Source organism: Crotalus tigris, unplaced genomic scaffold (assembly GCF_016545835.1).
Source record: "Crotalus tigris isolate CLP2741 ecotype Arizona unplaced genomic scaffold, ASM1654583v1 scf7180000018413.2111637, whole genome shotgun sequence".
Taxonomy (NCBI): domain Eukaryota; kingdom Metazoa; phylum Chordata; class Lepidosauria; order Squamata; family Viperidae; genus Crotalus; species Crotalus tigris.
In genome coordinates, this window is record NW_024096990.1 from 466,641 (window position 1) to 485,329 (window position 18,689).

Here is an 18,689-nt window from a genome sequence, read left to right on the forward strand (position 1 = left end):
CGTTTACTAGACGTGTTGGGAAGGAATTGCCACTTGTCACCCCATAACTTGGAGGAAAGGCTGGAAAGGGGGGGGAACTGGGGTTATTGGATCTCATTATATGTTCAAGCATGTCACTGGTACAGTTGTGCTGCTGCTCGTTGAAAGCCATGAGCTACATGGGGTTTGTACCAATAACCTACAACTTGTGTGGTCCTTGGTGCTCTCTGAGCTTGGTTGTTTCTTGCAGACGTTTCATTATCCAATTACGTAACGGCATCAGTGCTAGAAAGGAGTGGAGCCACCATCAATGATGCCACCCTAACAGAGCAAGCCACTAGTACAGACACGTCAAACACAAGGCCTGGGGGCCAGATGCGGCCCGCGAAGTGGTTTTATGTGGCCCGCGAAGCCATCCTGGAAACAGTGAGGGAACGGCCCCCACTGCCTTGGCCCTGGCCCAGGCCGGCTGGGAGCCAATGTACAATTTTGTGGTGGCCATCTATGCTGAAACGCATTCAGTCTTAGCTCCATAAGCCCCCTCCCTTCCATGGCCTGAGAAGAACAGCAAGACTCCTCCAGTGGACCATGCCTTGGCACTTGCCCCGGTCCCACCCCCTTCTGCCAGAGACCCCCAGATCTGTCCCACTCCTGCCCAGGCCCCCACAGGCACCCTTGATGTGAACGACGTAGAGCTGGCCACACCCACCCAGTAGGCCACACCTACTCCATCCACACCCACCCAGTAGGCCACACCCACCCAGCCCCCTGAGGGCAACCACAATGCTGATGCGGCCCTCAATGAAATTGATTTTGACACCCCTGCACTAGTATATAAACAAAGAGCGAATAATGTAGCTGTTCATTATAAATATATCCTCCATCCAGCCTCCAAGAAATGAATTGCTACATGTTTACCCCCTTAATCTGAACTCTTCCCAGCTCAGCTAAAAGGAATCAACTTTGATTCAGAGTACAATCAGGAAACAAAAATCTCTTGGGGGCCAGATTATTATCTGAGCGTGTTCCATCTCTTTATCTATATTCTAAATGATTCTTGGGCAACCCAACCCAAGCTGATTTGTGAATTTATTGCAAATGCCTGGGACTTTGTCCTAATTATCTTGTTTTGCTCTTCCAGCCCACTTTTAGTTTCTCACTTCTTTTGAAGGGGGAAAAAAAAAAGACTGCTGAAAGATTATACAACTCTTAAAACAGGGCTGTCTTTAAAAAAAAAAAATCCATGCAGAAGCCTGACAAAAATGGATGCCTTGTTTTGAGAAATGACTGAATCGCTTTTGGAACAGATATTTTTCTTCTCCCGTGTTTCTGAATTGCAGAACAAGAATCTGAAAGTGAAGGAAGCCAAGTTATGTGGACTTTACACAGCAAGGGCTGTAATATTTTAGTACTGAACCAGCTTCTGGGAGGCCCGCCCTCAATATGTTAATACTTTATTGCTTGTTGCCCCTTGCTTGCTAATGATTATGATCCTTGATTTTTCAAGTGCTTAAAGCTATGCCAATTTATGTGACTTAACCCCAAGAGCAGACCTCTTTGCCCTGTACAGAATAAACAGGTTGCCGTTTCCTCCCTTGTGTGATCATTGGCTATATCACACCAGGGAAAAACAAATCCAGCATTGGACGGATCAATTCATGGTTTGACCCACACGGAAACTATTGATTTCAACCAGATCCTTCCATGGTGTTATGGTTCCCATCAATCGGCATGGCAGACCAGGAGGTTGAGCAGGTGTTGAAAACGCCATGATGGGTTATGAAAAATGTCTGTCTTTCAAATACATGTTAGAACTGTAGTTCTAAAGCAGTGATGGCGAACCTTTTAGAGACCGAGTGCCCAAACTGCAACCCAAAATCCACTTATGCATCACCGCGTGCTGGGTGGGTGTGGCCCATTGAGTGGGCGTGGCTGCGGTGGTAACAGCAGACTGGGTGGGACTAAAAAGTTCAATCAATCAATTCCAACTTTGCAAGATCTTTTTTTTTCCGTGTTAAGTTGAAATTGACTGATTCTTTTTTTTTGTTTTTGCACGGCGGCGGAGGCCTAAAACGAAAATCCAGCTGAAGGCCTAGGACTGGGGCAACGGCACGCGTGCCCACAGAGAGGGCTCTGAGTACTGCCTCTGGCACCCGTGCCAAAGGTTTGCCACTACTGTTCTAAAACAAGGTGTTTTTTTTATTGTATAGATTTTATTAGTTTTTATAGGGTTAGGAATAAGGTGGGGTCAGGGTTGGGATTTGTGTTAGCATTAAGGTTAGGGTTGGGGTTTTTCCAAATAACATTCTCAATATTTAGCAAATAGCATAATGTCTGGGTTCATGTATTGAACAAACAATAATAGATAATAGTTAATTACCATAAACAATGTTAATTAATCACTCAATAGCCTTCCTCTTGCTAATATATGTTCAAAATTACATATCACATTCCTTTCTCTCTGACTCATTTTTCTAGCCATTGATAGAAATTATCTCATGTTCTAAAGCACACGGAGTCTTCTTTCTCTTTTATCTTTAAAGTCAATCTATCCATTTCTGCACACTCTAGAATTTTCTTAATTAGTACTTCTTCAGCTGCTAAGTTTTCATTTTTCCAATGTTGGGCAAATACAATTCTTGCTGCCATTAGTACGTGTAATATTAAATATCTGCAATCTTTCTCATAATTAACTCATATTATTCCTAACAAAAATAATTCTGGTTTAAAGTCTGTTTATTTTTTTAGTCATTTTCTCCAACCATAAATGTATTTTAACCCAAAATCTTTTTGCTTTAGGGTATGTCCCCCAGATATGATAATGTTTGCATTTCCAACAGTTATTTGAAGTATTTTTAAACATTTTTGCTAATCTCACTGGTGTCATATGCTAAAACAAGTACTTTCTTAATGTGGCTCAGTTGCAATGCAAAAACATTGATATTTAGTTATCCCATGCTTCAGTGGGATAAGAACAGTTAAAAATAGAATTAAGAACAAGGTTAAATGCACAGGGTAACAGTGAAAATAAAAAATTCAGAACTCTAGTAGGAGTTTGGAAGTTCTGTTAATGAACTAGTGTAAATAGGCTTCTCACTCAACAAACACAATAAAACTGTTGTTAAAGAAAATATTTAAAAATCCATAGCAGTGCCCAGGAAATTGTGGCAGTGGAAGTCCAGATGTCTCAATGCTGCCAAGGCTGAAAAACACTGATCGATATTGTCAGGGAAAGTAAAATAAATTATGCAAAGAGCATTCAGATGTAGCACCTAAATTGGGTGGGTGTTGAAAGAGCCGGTCTATTAGCATTTAAGTGATGCGCTCAATTTGGGCTTCGGGTCATATATAAACCCCTGCCGACACAATTTAAAACATCAAGATTAAAACAAACAGGAGCTCAACACAAAGCCTGAACTTAACTTGTGGCATCCCAAGAAGCCTATGAAGCTTTGAAATCAAATCTCCAGCTTCTTAAAGAAATGTCCCTAAAGTCTGAGAAGAATTTGAATGGCATGAATTTAAATGTACAGAACGGATCTAAAATAACTGTAGCAAGAATGCAACCAGGTCATTTCTAGGAAGTAGAGGCACTTCCTGGGAGAGAATCTAGGAAGTAGAGGCACTTCCTGGGAAAGAATCTAGGAAGTAGAGGCACTTCCTGGGAGAGAAACTAGGAAGTAGAGGCACTTCCTGGGAGAGAAACTAGGAAGTAGAGGCACTTCCTGGGAGAGAATCTAGGAAGTAGAGGCACTTCCTGGGAGAGAATCTAGGAAGTAGAGGCACTTCCTGGGAGAGAATCTAGGAAGTAGAGGCACTTCCTGGGAAAGAATCTAGGAAGTAGAGGCACTTCCTGGGAGAGAAACTAGGAAGTAGAGGCACTTCCTGGGAGAGAAACTAGGAAGTAGAGGCACTTCCTGGGAGAGAATCTAGGAAGTAGAGGCACTTCCTGGGAGAGAATCTAGGAAGTAGAGGCACTTCCTGGGAGAGAAACTAGGAAGCAGAGGTACTTCCTGGGAGAGAATCTAGGAAGTAGAGGCACTTCCTGGGAAAGAATCTAGGAAGTAGAGGCACTTCCTGGGAGAGAAACTAGGAAGTAGAGGCACTTCCTGGGAGAGAATCTAGAAAGTAGACGTACTTCCTGGGAAAGAATCTAGAAAGTAGAGGCACTTCCTGGGAGAGAATCTAGGAAGTAGAGGCACTTTCTAGGACAGAATCTAGGAAGTAGAGGCACTTCCTGGGAGAGAATCTAGGAAGTAGAGGCACTTCCTGGGAAAGAATCTAGGAAGTAGAGGCACTTCCTGAATCTAGGAAGTAGAGGCACTTCCTGGGAGAGAATCTAGGAAGCAGAGGTACTTCCTGGGAGAGAATCTAGGAAGTAGAGGCACTTCCTGGGAGAGAAACTAGGAAGTAGAGGCATTTCCTGGGAGAGAATCTAGGAAGTAGAGGCACTTCCTGGGAGAGAATCTAGGAAGCAGAGGTACTTCCTGGGAGAGAATCTAGGAAGTAGAGGCACTTCCTGGGAGAGAATATAGAAAGTAGACGAACTTCCTGGGAAAGAATCTAGGAAGTAGAGGCACTTCCTGGGAGAGAATCTAGGAAGCAGAGGTACTTCCTGGGAGAGAATCTAGGAAGTAGAGGCACTTCCTGGGAGAGAATATAGAAAGTAGACGTACTTCCTGGGAAAGAATCTAGGAAGTAGAGGCACTTCCTGGGAGAGAATCTAGGAAGTAGAGGCACTTTCTAGGACAGAATCTAGGAAGTAGAGGCACTTCCTGGGAGAGAATCTAGGAAGTAGAGGCACTTCCTGGGAAAGAATCTAGGAAGTAGAGGCACTTCCTGGGAGAGAATCTAGGAAGTAGAGGCACTTTCTAGGACAGAATCTAGGAAGTAGAGGCACTTCCTGGGAGAGAATCTAGGAAGTAGAGGCACTTCCTGGGAAAGAATCTAGGAAGTAGAGGCACTTCCTGGGAGAGAATCTAGAAAGTAGAGGCACTTTCTAGGACAGAATCTAGGAAGTAGAGGCACTTCCTGGGAGAGAATCTAGGAAGTAGAGGCACTTTCTAGGACAGAATCTAGGAAGTAGAGGCACTTCCTGGGAGAGAATCTAGGAAGTAGAGGCACTTCCTGGGAGAGAATCTAGGAAGTAGACGTACTTCCTGGGAGAGAATCTAGGAAGTAGATGCACTTCCTGGGAGAGTGATGGCGAACCTTTTAGAGACCAAGTGCCCAAACTGCAACCCAACACCCACTTATGTATCATCGGGTGCTGGGTGGGCGTGGCCCATTGTGTGGGCGTGGCCCATTGTGTGGGCATGGCCCATTGTGTGGGAATAGTTGTGGTGGTAATGGCAGACTGGGTGGGACTAAAAAGTTCAATCAATCAATTCCAACTTTGCGAGATTTTTTTTTCCGTGAGAAGTTGATTGATTGAATTTTTTTTTCTTTGCACATGGCGGCGGAGCTCTAAAGCAAAAAGGTTTTATAAAACCCAGCTGAAGGCCTAGGACTGGGGTGATGGCATGCATGCCCCCAGAGAGGGCTCTACGTGTCACCTGTGACATGCATGCCATAGGTTTGCCACCATGGTCCTAGGAGAACTTCTTGAAATAAGAATATCTGTTCTGATTAGAAAGACTTGATCAATTTGGAAACTGCCGCAACAGCTTTATCCCAAATTATGGGCATTGCGTCAGTGAGTGCCTTTTCCAGAGTTTCCAAAGCTAAGCTGATCCAACTTGGTTCTTCCACAGCTTCATTTTCCTTTTTGAGCTTCTGGATCTCCTCTTTCAGTTGGCTTACTTCCTGCTCGAAACCCTCTTTGAAGAAAGCCTGTTGTTCCTGCAGACAGAGCAAATGTCAAAGTTATTAGACTGAAAACAAAACATGCGACTAGCATTGCAGATGAGCTTCAAGAACAGACTTGGCCATTTTATGTCCGCCCCCTCCCCCCCCCGGGCCACATCCAGCCCTTTGGAGGTCCCTGTCCAGCCTGCATGAGGTCAGTTGGAAATCAGAAATCAAAGGAAAATAAATACACAGTTCTGATCCTTGTAGATACAGACTCCTCTTTTCCAAGGCCTTTGCTGCTCCTCTTTCAAGTGCTGATCCATGGCCTATTTCTTTTCTTTTCTTTTCTTTTAACAAAATTTTATTAAGTTTATATAGATAAGGAAAAATAGGAACAATACAGGTATGGTAAAGGAAGGGGTGGAAGGAAAAAGAGAAGGGAATAAGGAATTAGGGTAAAGCAAGGATAGGTACAATCACATATTTCAACAAACAAGCTACCATCCAGATCATAATAAGAGTAAATATCATATTCAACCATTTTTATCAGAGCTTGGACTATAACATATTAGAAACAATTAGTAAACAAATACGTTGATCTATTAAGTAAACACTACTAATAAAATCTCAAAAAATCCTTACAATCAAAAGTAACAAATGAGAATCAGTAAATCAGGAAAAATAATCATATCATCAAAATGTTAGTTAGAACTCGATTAAAAATCAGTCATCTATTCTAAAATATTGAATCCTTCAAGTTCTAACATGTCTCTAACCATTAATAAAAAATTTCCCAAGTTACAAAATAGATTGAATCATCTTTTTCCTTCATTTCTAATGTCAGTCTATCCATTTCTGCACACTCTAAAATTTTAGCAATTATAATCTGGTCAGATGGTAAATTCTCATTTTTCCAAAACTGGGCAAATACTATCCTTGCAGCAGTTAAAACATGCAATATCAAGTAATCATTCTCTTTACCATAATTAGGTCTTAACATTCCTAACAAAAACAATTCTGGTTTAAATTCTATTTGTAGTTTCATCATCTTTTCCAACCATCTATGGATCTTAGACCAATATTTCTTAGCGATAGGGCATATCCACCAGGCATGGTAATAAGTGCCTGGCTCATGGCCTATTTCTTGACTGTTGCTGCTTTTACACTGTCCACTTCAATATCTTCACTGTAACACAGATAGTCCTTGACATACGACCATAACTGAGCCCAAAATTTGTTGCCAAGCGAGACATTTATTGAGTTTTTGCCCCGTTTTACGACCTTACTTGCCACAGGGGATAAGTGAATCACTGCAGTCATTAAGGTAATAACACGACTGTTAAGTGAACCTGGCTTCCCCATTGATTTTACTTGTCAGAAGGTCGCAAAACGGGATCATGTGACCTATGGGACACTTCAACCGTCATAAATGTGAGTCAGCTGTCAAGCATCCGAAGGTAAATCACATGACTCTGGGGATGCTAAAACAGTTGTAGGTGTGTGAAAAATGGTCATCAGTCACCTTTTTCAGTGATGTTGTAACTTTGAACGGTCACTAAATGAACTGTTGTAAGTCGAGGACTACCTGTACTTATTCTAAATCTATTGTTTTTCAGTTTTGACAGTCTGCATATTTGTTAACACCTGACTGCCAAACTACAGCAAACCGTTGCTGAGATAATAGTGTTACCTTGAGTTTGTTTTCCATCATCTTCTCGTTCTCCGCCTTTAACTGATTCCTTTCTTCCACCATCTTCTCCTTTAATTTCTGAAGGTTCATCTCATAACTATGTTTCTGGTCCTCCTCCTTCTCTTTGGACATTTCCATTTCCTGCTTCTGGACCTTCTGCTCTAGTTCTCTGGCTTTGGCCTTCATTTTTTCATCTAAAACCAGGGGGGGAGGAGAAAGGACAAACATCTGTAGGGGGCGGGCAAGGTGGCTAGACGTGATAGTATGCAAATAATGTGATAAATAAGCATGGAGTGAAAGGATTTATATTCCTTGCAGATAGCTGGACATTTGCATTCTTTTAGAGAGTCCTTGAGGCCACTCAGAGCAGACATGTCAAACACAAGGCCCGGGGGCCGGATGTGGCCCGCGAAGTGGTTTCATGTGGCCCACGAAGCCATCCTGGAAACAGTGAGGGAACGGCCCCCGCTGCCTTGGCCTTGACCCAATTTTGTGGTGGCCATCTATGCTGAAACGCATTCAGTCTTAGCTCCACAAGGCCGTCTACAAACAGCGAGGAACCAGCCCCTGCCATGTCAGCCCCGCCACCTGGGTGCATGCTGGGGAGGTGTCGTCCTTTGTGAGGAATGAAGAAATGCACCATCGCCTGGAAGTGGCCAGCAAATGGCCCTTGCCTACTTCACATATCCAGTTTGATGGGCTCCAGCAGAGGGGTTTCAGCAGGCAGTAAGGCTCCTCCAATGCACCATGCCTTGGTGCTTGCCCCGGTCCCACCCCCTTCTGCCAGAGACCCTCAGATCTGTCCCACTCCTGCCCAGGCCCCACAGGCTCCCTTGCCGTGAACGATGTAAAGCTGGCCATGCCCACCCAGTAGGCCACCCCCACTCCATCCACGCCCACCCAGTAGGCCGCACCCACCCTGGCCACCCCCCCCCCCAGGGCAACCGCAATACTGATGCGGCCCTCAATGAAATTGAGTTTGACACCCCTGCTCTAAAAGAAGACAAATAACCAGCTGTCCGCAAGAAATATAAACCCATCCACTCCCCACCATCCAGTCAGAGCTGAAGAAGCTTCTTGGATGAGAAGCGAAACTTCTTCAAGGAAAAACAAAGGAACTCCAGTTGCCTCCTGAAAAGGCACCTTTGGGGTAGAGAGGAAAGCATTTTTCACAATTAGTGATAGGTTGAAAGATAAACAAGGCTTTTCCCACCTTCAAAGCAGAACCAACAGCCCAGCATCATTTCACAACGTGTTCACGCTTTTACCTTCTATTTCCTTCTCCTTCTTTTGAAGGCTCAGGTCGCTTTTAAGGATGGTTTTGCGGATGGCTTCCTGGCGCTGGAGGAATTCTCTCAACAACTTCCCTGCCTGGTTGAAGGGGGACAAAAAGAACAATCTGGAGTGTCACAGAGATGCCATAGCGATGAAAAGGAAGTACTTGTCAAAGTAAAGCAGGGAACAATCTCCCTGGAGGGTGGCACAGCTATCAAGTGGGCAACAAAAAGACAAAATGAGTATTAATTTAGCAACCCTCCTCATTTTTGTACCATGATTCCTTTCTTAGGTGTCTCCAAGAATAATTTCTCCACATTTTCAAGGTCATTTAGAAATTCCTGGTGGCCACCAGCTCGGGAGTAGCTTCCGTTCTCGACGTTCTTCTCCAAGTTCTCAGATAGCGAGTTCAATAAAGCTGAACAGATTTCAGAAGATTTCAGCTCATTTTTGCTGCAGTATTCTTTCTTTTTGCTTTCCAGAGTTTTCTGGTAGGGATAAAATGTAACAAAGCAAGAGGTGAGACTTGACAAATAAATGCATCTTTTTACACTGCATAGATTTGGGTGGTCTCCCAGGATTAAATAGAGCAGTGTTTCTAAACCTTGACAATTTTAAGGCATGTGGACTTCAACTCCCAGAATTCCACAGCCAGCAATGCTGGCTGTGGAATTCTGGGAGTTGAAGTCCACATGCCTTAAAATTGTCAAGGTTGAGAAGCACTGAAATAGAGCTTCACCACCATTTGAAATTGCAGATGCTCTTCCTTCAATTGAACTAGAGCAGTGTTTTTCAACTTTGGTGGCTTCAAGATGTATGGACTTCAACTCCCAGAATTCCCCAGCCAGCATTGCTGGCTGAGGAATTCTGGGAGTTGAAGTCCATACATTTTAAAGCCACCAAGTTTGAGAAACATTCAACTAAAGGCTCATTAATTCTTAGAGCAGGAACGTAAGTGTCCAAAAAGGCTGATGATATTGCTTGCCATCCTGTCAATCATCCTGGATGTTCCTTCCAGTATCCATTCTTTATCCTTCTAACCCAGGGATAGGCAACCTCGGCTCTTTTATGACTGGTGGACTTCAACTCCCAGAATTCCTCAGCCAGCATGGCTCAGCTTGGAAACCTCTCCCTTTCCCCTCAGCATGGCTGGCTCAGGAATTCTGGGAGTTGAAGTCCACGAGTCATAAAAGAGCCAAGGTTGCCTACCCCTGTTCTAGGCAATCAGGCATGTTTCTAAACAAAACACCTGGCTGCAGCCATCCTCCAATTGATGAAGAACATTTACACAACTTGTGTGAAACTATAACAAGAATACTATATTCTGTATTTTTATAGAAAAACTACCGGAGGCCAACTATATGCAGCCACGGGCCTTAAATATTGTCTACATATCCGCTCTTATATAGAAAATACTGGAGGCCAAGATACTAGATCCCAAGGATCCATAAGCTCTAAATACTGTCTATGAGTAGAGGACCTATAGAAAGCTACCAAGAACCATCAGTTGATGGAATCAGAAGAGAAGCTGGTATCCAAGTCTGGCAAAAGTGTGAAGTACGGAAAGTGTTGAATAGACTGTGCATGGATAGAAGATCCAGGGACAATCTGCACAAATGTGGCTATCCGGTAGCGCCTTCCTTTTGTGATTGTGGTGACAAGAAGACAACAGATATGTATACCTGTCCTTTGTGTCCTGATGAGTGCACACCTGAGGACCTCATGGCAGCACGACAAAATGCAATTAATGTTGCTAGTTTCTGGGCAAGAACTATTTTAACTTGTAGATATTTTAGTCTTGTATCTTGTATTTCATGTCATATCGTATGCCTTATTTTAACTGTGGTGCTTCTGATGCAAATAAACATTGTCTATGACTGTTTGTCTCTTACGATTACCTACCACGAGTTCAACCTGGAACTGACGTCTATCATCCTTGAAAGCACGAGCCAGGAACATCTGAAGGGCTTGTTCCTCACATTTCTTGTGTACATCCAGAAGTACCTGGAGATTCTCAGTGGGTAGCTGCAAGTTTTGCTCCATCAGTTCCGCATAGCGAACAACAGCTTCCTGCAGGGCTGCCCTGTTTTCAATCTCAGCCAAAGCCAGGACTGTGTTCTCCAGACAGGGAACTTCCCCTCTACAGATAGTATCTACATAGTCCTTGACTAACTTTGCCAACACTGCATAGAAAAAAATAAGATTGTGGGAGCATCAACTGCGTATATGGGTGCAAGTAGTCTAGACCAGTGGTGGCGAACCTGTGGCACGGGTACCAGAGGTGGCACTCAGAGCCCTCTCTGTGGGCATGCGCGCCGTCACCCCAGTCCTAGGCCTTCAGCTGGGTTTTATCAAACCTTTTCGCTTTAGGCCTCTGCTGCCGTGTGCAAAAAAAAAAAAAAAAATCCAATCCATCAATCAGTTTCAACTTCTCGTGGGGAAAAAAAAAGATCTCGCAAAGTTGGAATTGATTGAACTTTTTAGTCCCACCCAGTCTGCTGTTACAACTGCAGCCACGCCCATCCAATGGGCCACACCCACCCAATGGGCCATACCCACCCGGCACTCGACGATGCATGTGGGTTTTGGGTTGCAGTTTGGGCACTCGGTGTCTAAAAGGTTCGCCATCACTGGTCTAGACCTACAAGCATAATTGAGGGCATGGTCATGGGTCACTTTTTTCCAGTGCCATTGCAACTTCAAATAGTCACTAAATGAATGGTTGTAAATTGAGAACTACCTGTATTATTATTGTAAGTCAGGGACAGCTAGGAAAATTTTGAGCTCCTTATCCCTCATTCTCTTGAATGAACCCTCCAGAAAACTACCCAGGCTGTCTTGTGATTCCTCGCCAGCCAGTGGATCCGGCAGCTGAGTGTGAGGAATCAGAGGAGGAGGAGGAGGGGCCTGGAGTGACATCAGAGTCAGAGGAAGGCTCTGAGGAGCTCCAAGACTTACAGTCTGAGGAGGAGCCTGGCCCCTCCACTCGCGCTCAGGCTGAGACACAGCTGTGCTGGGAGCCTGAATTGGACAGTGATGAAGAACAGTTGGGACAAATCCCGGATGCACAAATGCACAAGCAAGAGAAGCGAGTAGGACAGAGGGATGCAATGGGGCAGCTCCAAAGGCAAAGGAGAAGGCATTAGGAAGCCATGGTTTCGCTGAATTATAAAAGGGAAGGTGTGGGAGGTACTGGTTGCCGAAGGCAGTCATTCGTGTTGAGGATCAAGTTTCTGTGGACTGTGTTTGTTTGCCTTGGACATTGACTCAGGTCCATGAGAATAAAAGGAGTTGTTTTTTTCTTACGGTTCCTGCCTGTTTCTTAGAAGAGGGGTTTCTCCTTGTGAGCATAACTAGGACTCACGCAGGCTGAGACAGAACAGGCTAGGAAAATATGGCAGTCGCCATCCATCCAGATTGAAAAGTAACTTGTGGCACAGTGCCTTAAGACTTTTTGAATCTCGTCCATTGTGAGCAGTGGTCACATGATCAAAAATCCACACGCTTGGCAACTGGCATGTACTTATGACGGTTTCAGTGTCCCGGCGTCATGTGATCAATTTTTGAGACCTTCTGACAAGCAAAATCAGCGGGGGAAGCCAGATTCACTTCACAACCGTGTTACTAACTTAACAACTGCAATGATTCACTTACCTGTGGCAAGAAAGGTTGTAAAATCAGGTAAACCTCACTTAACAACCGTCTTGCTTAGCAACAGAAATTCTGGGCTCAATTATGGTCCTAAGTCGAGGACAACCAGTAGTAATAACAAAAGCAGAGGCACTTACAGTCGCCTGTGACCACGTGCCCGCCGGGAAGAGTCTTTTCTTGAGAAGTCTGAAAGACGTAACGACAGAACGAGTTCACTGGTTCCACAAATTCAGACTCCAGCTCACTATCCTTCATCTGTTCCAGGTGAGGTAACTCCTTCCTCTTAGCAGGGCATTCCAAGACGAAGCACTTCCGTTTGGGGAAGAATAATCGGATGCATTTGTGTGGCAGATTGAGTATCTCATTCTCTTTAGTGTTACCTGGAAAGCAACATGTCCACCTTGAAGGTGACTCTGAACTGCATCTGCTAATCGTGGACATTTCATTGGGGAAGGTGATACTAGAACTCACAGTCTCCTGGTGATGGGCCCAAAGTTACCCAACTAACTTTCATGGCTAAGGTGGGATTAAAATTCACCGTCTCCTGGTGATTGGCCGAAAGTCACCTAGTTGACTTTTATTGGCTAAGGTGGGACTAGAACTCACAGTCTCCTGGTTTCTAGCCTGGTAAGATCACAGAGGGAGATGAAAGAGGAAAACTAGTGACTCTTTTCACTGGTTTCATCTCTTGAGGATTATTCTGTGTCTCCCTGAAGAAGGAAAATTTAGAGCCGATGGCTCCTCTTCCTTATCCAAATGATCATGTAGATCTTCACACTGCATTTGTCATCAGTTACCTTTTTTTAATTCCAGAGCGTGTTCCAGATATTCGTCCTCCGTGATAGGTTGTCCATCCCATTCCAGCTGTATTTTGAAATCTCGTAGCGTCCAGATAAAAGTTGGGAAGAAGCGAACAAATTCAGAAGCGTCTCCAGGAGCGGAGGAAGCCTTCGCCTTAATATGTTCCGACAGCTCCGTCACAAAACTGTTGGCCCAGCTTAGGAATCAAGCAATGTACATGTGCAGTGAACAAAGAGGATGGTCTTGAAGGCTAGAGAGAAGATTTGCTACCAGGGCAATTGTCAAATAAATGAAACAACATTATAGCCTCAGAATAAAGTGAAATTATCCCTGTTGAAGAGCAACGTGGTTCTAATAACAGACTTCACCTATTCATTGCCTCAACGCATTTTCTGTGTCTGCACAATACCCCGTAATGTAAGCCAGTCAACATTCACTCTAATCAAGCTTAAGCATGTGGGGAAAGAAAGGAAAGAAGGAAAGAAACTATTTTAATGCTGAATTTAATAACAGCAGCAAGACTATTGGTGGGTCAGTATTGGAAAAAAGATTCTCTGCCTTCTTTGGAAGAATGGGTGTTCAAGGTTTCTAACTTAGCAGAAATGGCTAAAATTTCTGCTTACTTAAAGGACCATTCACAAAAGAGATATGTTTCTGTATGGAGAAGATGGATAGAATATATTCAGAAGAAGTATGGAACAACAAAGTTTCATTTATTTTATGAATAATGGATTTTTACTAAATTATGAATTCAAGTTTGCAGAGAGTTAAGGGTTATTAGGACTCCGTTTATTGTATAAGTAGTAAATTTAAATTGACTATGTTTAGTTTTCTTTTTTCTTCTTCTTCTTCTTTTTTTTTGTAACCCTGTATTGAGCTCTGGGAAGTCGGGGGAGGGGGGAGGGGAGATTTTGGTGATAGAGGATTGCTCAGGCATTTTCCCTCAGACTGCATCTGATTGAGAAGAAGAGGAGAGGGATAAGTAAGTAGAAAGATGGAGGAGAGAGGGAGGGGAGGAGAGGAGGAGGTAGAAGGAAGGGGGAAGTGAAGAGATGACGGGGATGCGGTCTGGGGGGAAATGGGTGAGCAATGTCGGAATTTGTGTTCTATTTTAACTTATGTATCTGAATTTTTTTTCTTATGATTGTAATGAAAATAAAATAATAAAAATTGGAAAAAAACATTCACTCTAATCAAGCTTAGCAGGTGGGGAAACACAGCGGATGAGTTTGGAAATGATGTAGGCAAGGATTTTCCTGAAGTCTACCTCACTCCATATCTGACTGCATAAAAGAGGGGTGGGGAACTATGGCCCTTTTATGACTTGTGGACTTCAACTTCCAGAATTCCTGAACCAGCCATGCTGAGGGGAAAGGGAGAGGTTTCCATGCTGAGCCATCATGGCTCAGGAATCATGGGAATTGAAGTTTCCCCACCTCTGGGGTAGCACAACAGAGCTATCCTTGAGAAGGATACCGAAGCTTTTCCAGAGCAGTCTGATCAATGGTCCCCACACTGTTGTAGACCAGGGTGCTGCTCAGCAACACGGCCAAAGCGAAGATCCAGTCATCAGTTTGAGGATTGCACTAAAAAAATATAAGAACAGGTTATGATCTGTTTCTGACTTCTGCTGAGTTTATCTATGTCTATTAGTACTTAATACATCACCCTGCCAACAAAAGTGCGTATAGTCCAGGCCATGGTTTTCCCAGTTGCAATGTATGGCTGTGAAAGTTGGACCATAAGAGAGGCTGAACGCAAAAGAATTGAGGCCTTTGAACTATGGCGCTGGAGAAGACTCCTGCGAGTCCCTTGGACTGCAAGGCGTTCAAACCGGTCAGTCCTAGAAGAGATCAACCCTGACTGCTCTTTAGAAGGCCAGATCCTGAAGTTGAAACTCAAATACTTTGGCCACCTAATGAGAAGGAAGGACTCACTGGACAAGGGCCTAATGCTGGGAAAGATTAAGGGCAATAGAAGAAAGGGACGACAGAGAATGAGATGGCTGGATGGAGTCACTGAAGCAGTAGGTGTGAACATAAATGGACTCCAGAAGATGGTAGAGGACAGGAAGACCTGGAGGAACGTTGTCCATGGGGTCGCGATGGGTCGGACACGACTTCGCAATTAACAACAACAACTTAATACATGCCGGTTCCCAGTTTTGATCATGTGACTATGGAGATGTTGCAAAAGCTGAACATGTAAATACTGGCCATAACTCCTTTTTTTCAGCGGCCCTCACTTCAAATGGTCACTAAATGAATGGCTGCGACTTAAGGATAGCTGGCTGTACATACTGCACAACAAAAATCCCACTGATGTGGTGCTTTATACAAATAAATATAAAAATATAAAAATCACCTTTTGTATATCACCTAGTCCCTCAGTATCCAGAAGGACAAGGGTTTGATGGGGCCGTTCTGGATAGGGAAGGCACCACATCCAGATCCCTTTCGTTTTTGCTTGAACTGTGGAACCCAAAGAGAAACCTACAAAAAAAAATATGCTGTATGTTTAGATCCAAAATCGATTATCCTATAATGGGTGAGCTGCAGGTAATAGGAAATAGCTTTTCCACCACCCGTTTTTATGGTTGTTCCCCTGTCGTTTCAGCTTTAAACAGGAAGATATTCCAGGGTGCACTTTCCCAAATGGAAACGCTTAGCAAAACTCACTTAATCGATGTCTCACTTAGCAACAGAAATTTTGGGCTCAACTGAGGTCATAAGTTGAGGACTGTCTGTAATGGTATGTGGGAAAGGCCTCGTGAGTCTAGGCCAGGGGTAGGCCACCTTGGCTCTTTTATGACTCGTGGACTTCAACTCCCAGAATTCCTGAGCCAGCCATGCTGAGGGGAAAGGGAGAGGTTTCCATGCTGAGCTATGCTGGCTCAGGGATTCTGGGAGTTGAAGTCCACGAGTCATGAGGGGGCCATAGTTCCCCCATGCTGGCTCAGGAATTCTGGGAGTTGAAGTCCACAAGTCATGAAGGGGCCATAATTCCCCCATGCTGGCTCAGGAATTCTGGGAGTTGAAGTCCACCAGTCAAAAAGAGCCAAGGTTGCCTACCAGAGACACTGGCTAGAAAATGATCGCATACGAAACAGCACATTTACAGTAGATCAGAGGTCCCCAACTGGCACCACGGACCAGTTCTGTGGAGAAAGGTTTTTTTGCGGACGGTGTGTCTGTATGTGTGTGTGTGTCTGTGTGTGCGGGTGTGTGGTGTGCTGCCTGCATCCCGCGAATGGGGCTTTCTTTGTATGGACCGTTTGCTGGCATGCCATTCCCGCCACCGATCCACGGACCAGGGGTTGGGGACCCTTGCAGTAGATGGATAGTGAGAAGAGCAAGACCTCAGAAGAGACCCGCCCTACTTTCTCCAAAGGTAAAGATGGGTGAAAAATTGCACTTTCAGGCTTGCAAAATTCTGCCAATGCAGTTTTACAATAAAATAAAATAGCTCATTTGGTCAGGCTTCCTGCTAAGCCAGGCAAACCAGCCCCATGAGGCCAATAATCATAAAGGTGATGATAAAATTCTGCAAGTTAAGATCACGTCAGTCCAAAAGGTTCCATGTCACTTGTTGAGGATCATTCATGGTGGGCATTTGGGAAAGTTAGAATCCTGGATTCCATCGGAGCAGAAAACTCCGGACTTGGGGAGTGTTCATTTTCCCACCCAGGTTTTGCCCTTGTCCATATTGTCTTGGTTCACCTCAGCCCTTCTCACCTGGAGTTTTGCCAGCCAGCCTGTTCATCAGGTAGGACTTGCCTGTCCGGTACAGTCCCACGATGGACACCACCACCACCGGATTCCGGATATCCGAGAGCAAACGAAGGGCCTCTGGTGAGACACGGAGGCCATCTGGCCTGTTTTCAACCAGGCACACCGGAGCTTCCATCCTGGCTTTGGGGGGAGATTCAGCTGCAGAGAGGATGGGGCAGCTGCAGCACTTGTAGAGGTATTAATACCACTCTACAAGGCCTTGGTAAGGCCACACCTGGAATATTGCATCCAGTTTTGGTCACCACGATGTAAAAAAGATGTTGAGGCTCTAGAACAGTGGTTCTCAACCTGTGGGTCGGGACCCCATTTGGGGTCGAACGACCATTTCACGGGAGTCGCCAAACAAGGCTGTCCACCATTTTTCCCCCTTTTCTTTGGCCACGCCCCTGGCACCCGGTGATGTATAAGTGGTTGGGGGTCACCATAACATGGGGAACTGTATTATGGGGTCGCGGCATTAGAAAGGTTGAGAACCACTGCTCTAGAAAGAGTACAGAGAAGAGCAACAAAGATGATTAGGGGACTGGAGGCTAAAACATATAAGGAAAGGCTGCTGGAATTAGGTAGTCTAGTTTAACGAAGAGAAGGACAAGGGGGGACATGATAGCAGTATTCCAGTATTTCAGGGACTGCCATAAAGAGGAGGGAATTAAGCTATTTTCCAAAGCACCTGAAGGCAGGACAAGAAGCAACAGATGGAAACTAATCAAGGAGAGAAGCAACCTAGAACTAAGGAGCAACTTCCTGACAGTGAGAACAATTAATCAGTGGAACAACCTGCCTCCAAAGGCAGTAAATGCTCCAACACTGGAAGTTTTTAAGAAGAGACTGGACAGCCATTTGTCCGAAATGGTGTAGGGTTTCCTGCCTGAGCAGGGGGTTGGACTAGATGACCTCCAAGGTCCCTTCCAACTTTATTATTATTATTATTATTATTATTATTATTATTATTATTATTATTATTATTATTATTATTATTATTACTTTCTTCACAACGAGCTCCCAAAGGAGGAGCATCAAAGACCCTTCCCAAGTTCATGACTTCCAAGTGACATCAAGCCCATCCCAGGCCAGTGAGCGTATGGGCTTTGTAATCCCAACAGATCCCTTCTCAAGCCATCTTCCCCCCAGACCTCCAGAAGCCTCTCAGCTGAAGAGCAGCGGGTCTCCAGAGCAAAGCCAGACCCCGGTGGCAGACCCGGACTGACAGGGGCCAAACGGGACCACCTACCCAGCAGCTTCCCCAAAAGTTATTTCTGAGCAGAAGCCCCTCCAATCTCTCGCCCTTCTGGCCCCCAACGGACCCTCCCGCCAGACCTTCATTCCCCCTAACCTGGTTTCGGGGGGGGGAGGGCGTCTCTGCTTCTCGGATCCCCCCCCCCCAACTGCTCGGCCAGAGCCAGCAAGGGGGACCCACCCAGCCCCGCCGGAGGACCCCAAGTCTGGAAAGCTCCTGCCGCTACGGCGATGCACCGGATCCCGGAGGGGAAGCCGGGGGAAAGCGTCGTCCCCTCCCCGGGTCCCCCCCCCTTACCGTCTTTGCACAGGAAATCACAGGATCGCCCGCCGACTCTCTTTGCAGCCTGCAACGATCTCTCTCCCGTCCAGCCCTCGCCTCAGGGGTTTTATTGAGCTGCAGCAGCAACAACCGAAAGCGAAAGCAAAGCGGGCCGGGCTTTCAGCTTCCCGGAAAGCGGCTGGCTTCTCAGCAA

At 45.0% G+C, this 18,689-nt stretch overlaps 1 protein-coding gene across 1 annotated transcript; it reads right to left on the bottom strand.

Moving 5' to 3' along the window:
* Window positions 1-5,440: 5,440 nt before the first annotated feature.
* Window positions 5,441-18,662, bottom strand: LOC120311982 (guanylate-binding protein 1-like). The gene is made up of 11 exons (XM_039352129.1): window positions 18,512-18,662; window positions 16,921-17,115; window positions 15,551-15,678; window positions 14,663-14,772; window positions 13,183-13,370; window positions 12,523-12,765; window positions 10,637-10,917; window positions 9,010-9,222; window positions 8,728-8,830; window positions 7,460-7,653; window positions 5,441-5,820 (listed from the first exon to the last, which is right to left on the bottom strand). The coding sequence occupies exons 2-11, from the start codon at window positions 17,090-17,092 to the stop codon at window positions 5,608-5,610; spliced, it is 1,845 nt and encodes a 614-aa protein (XP_039208063.1). The 5' UTR covers window positions 17,093-17,115; window positions 18,512-18,662; the 3' UTR covers window positions 5,441-5,607.
* Window positions 18,663-18,689: the final 27 nt, after the last annotated feature.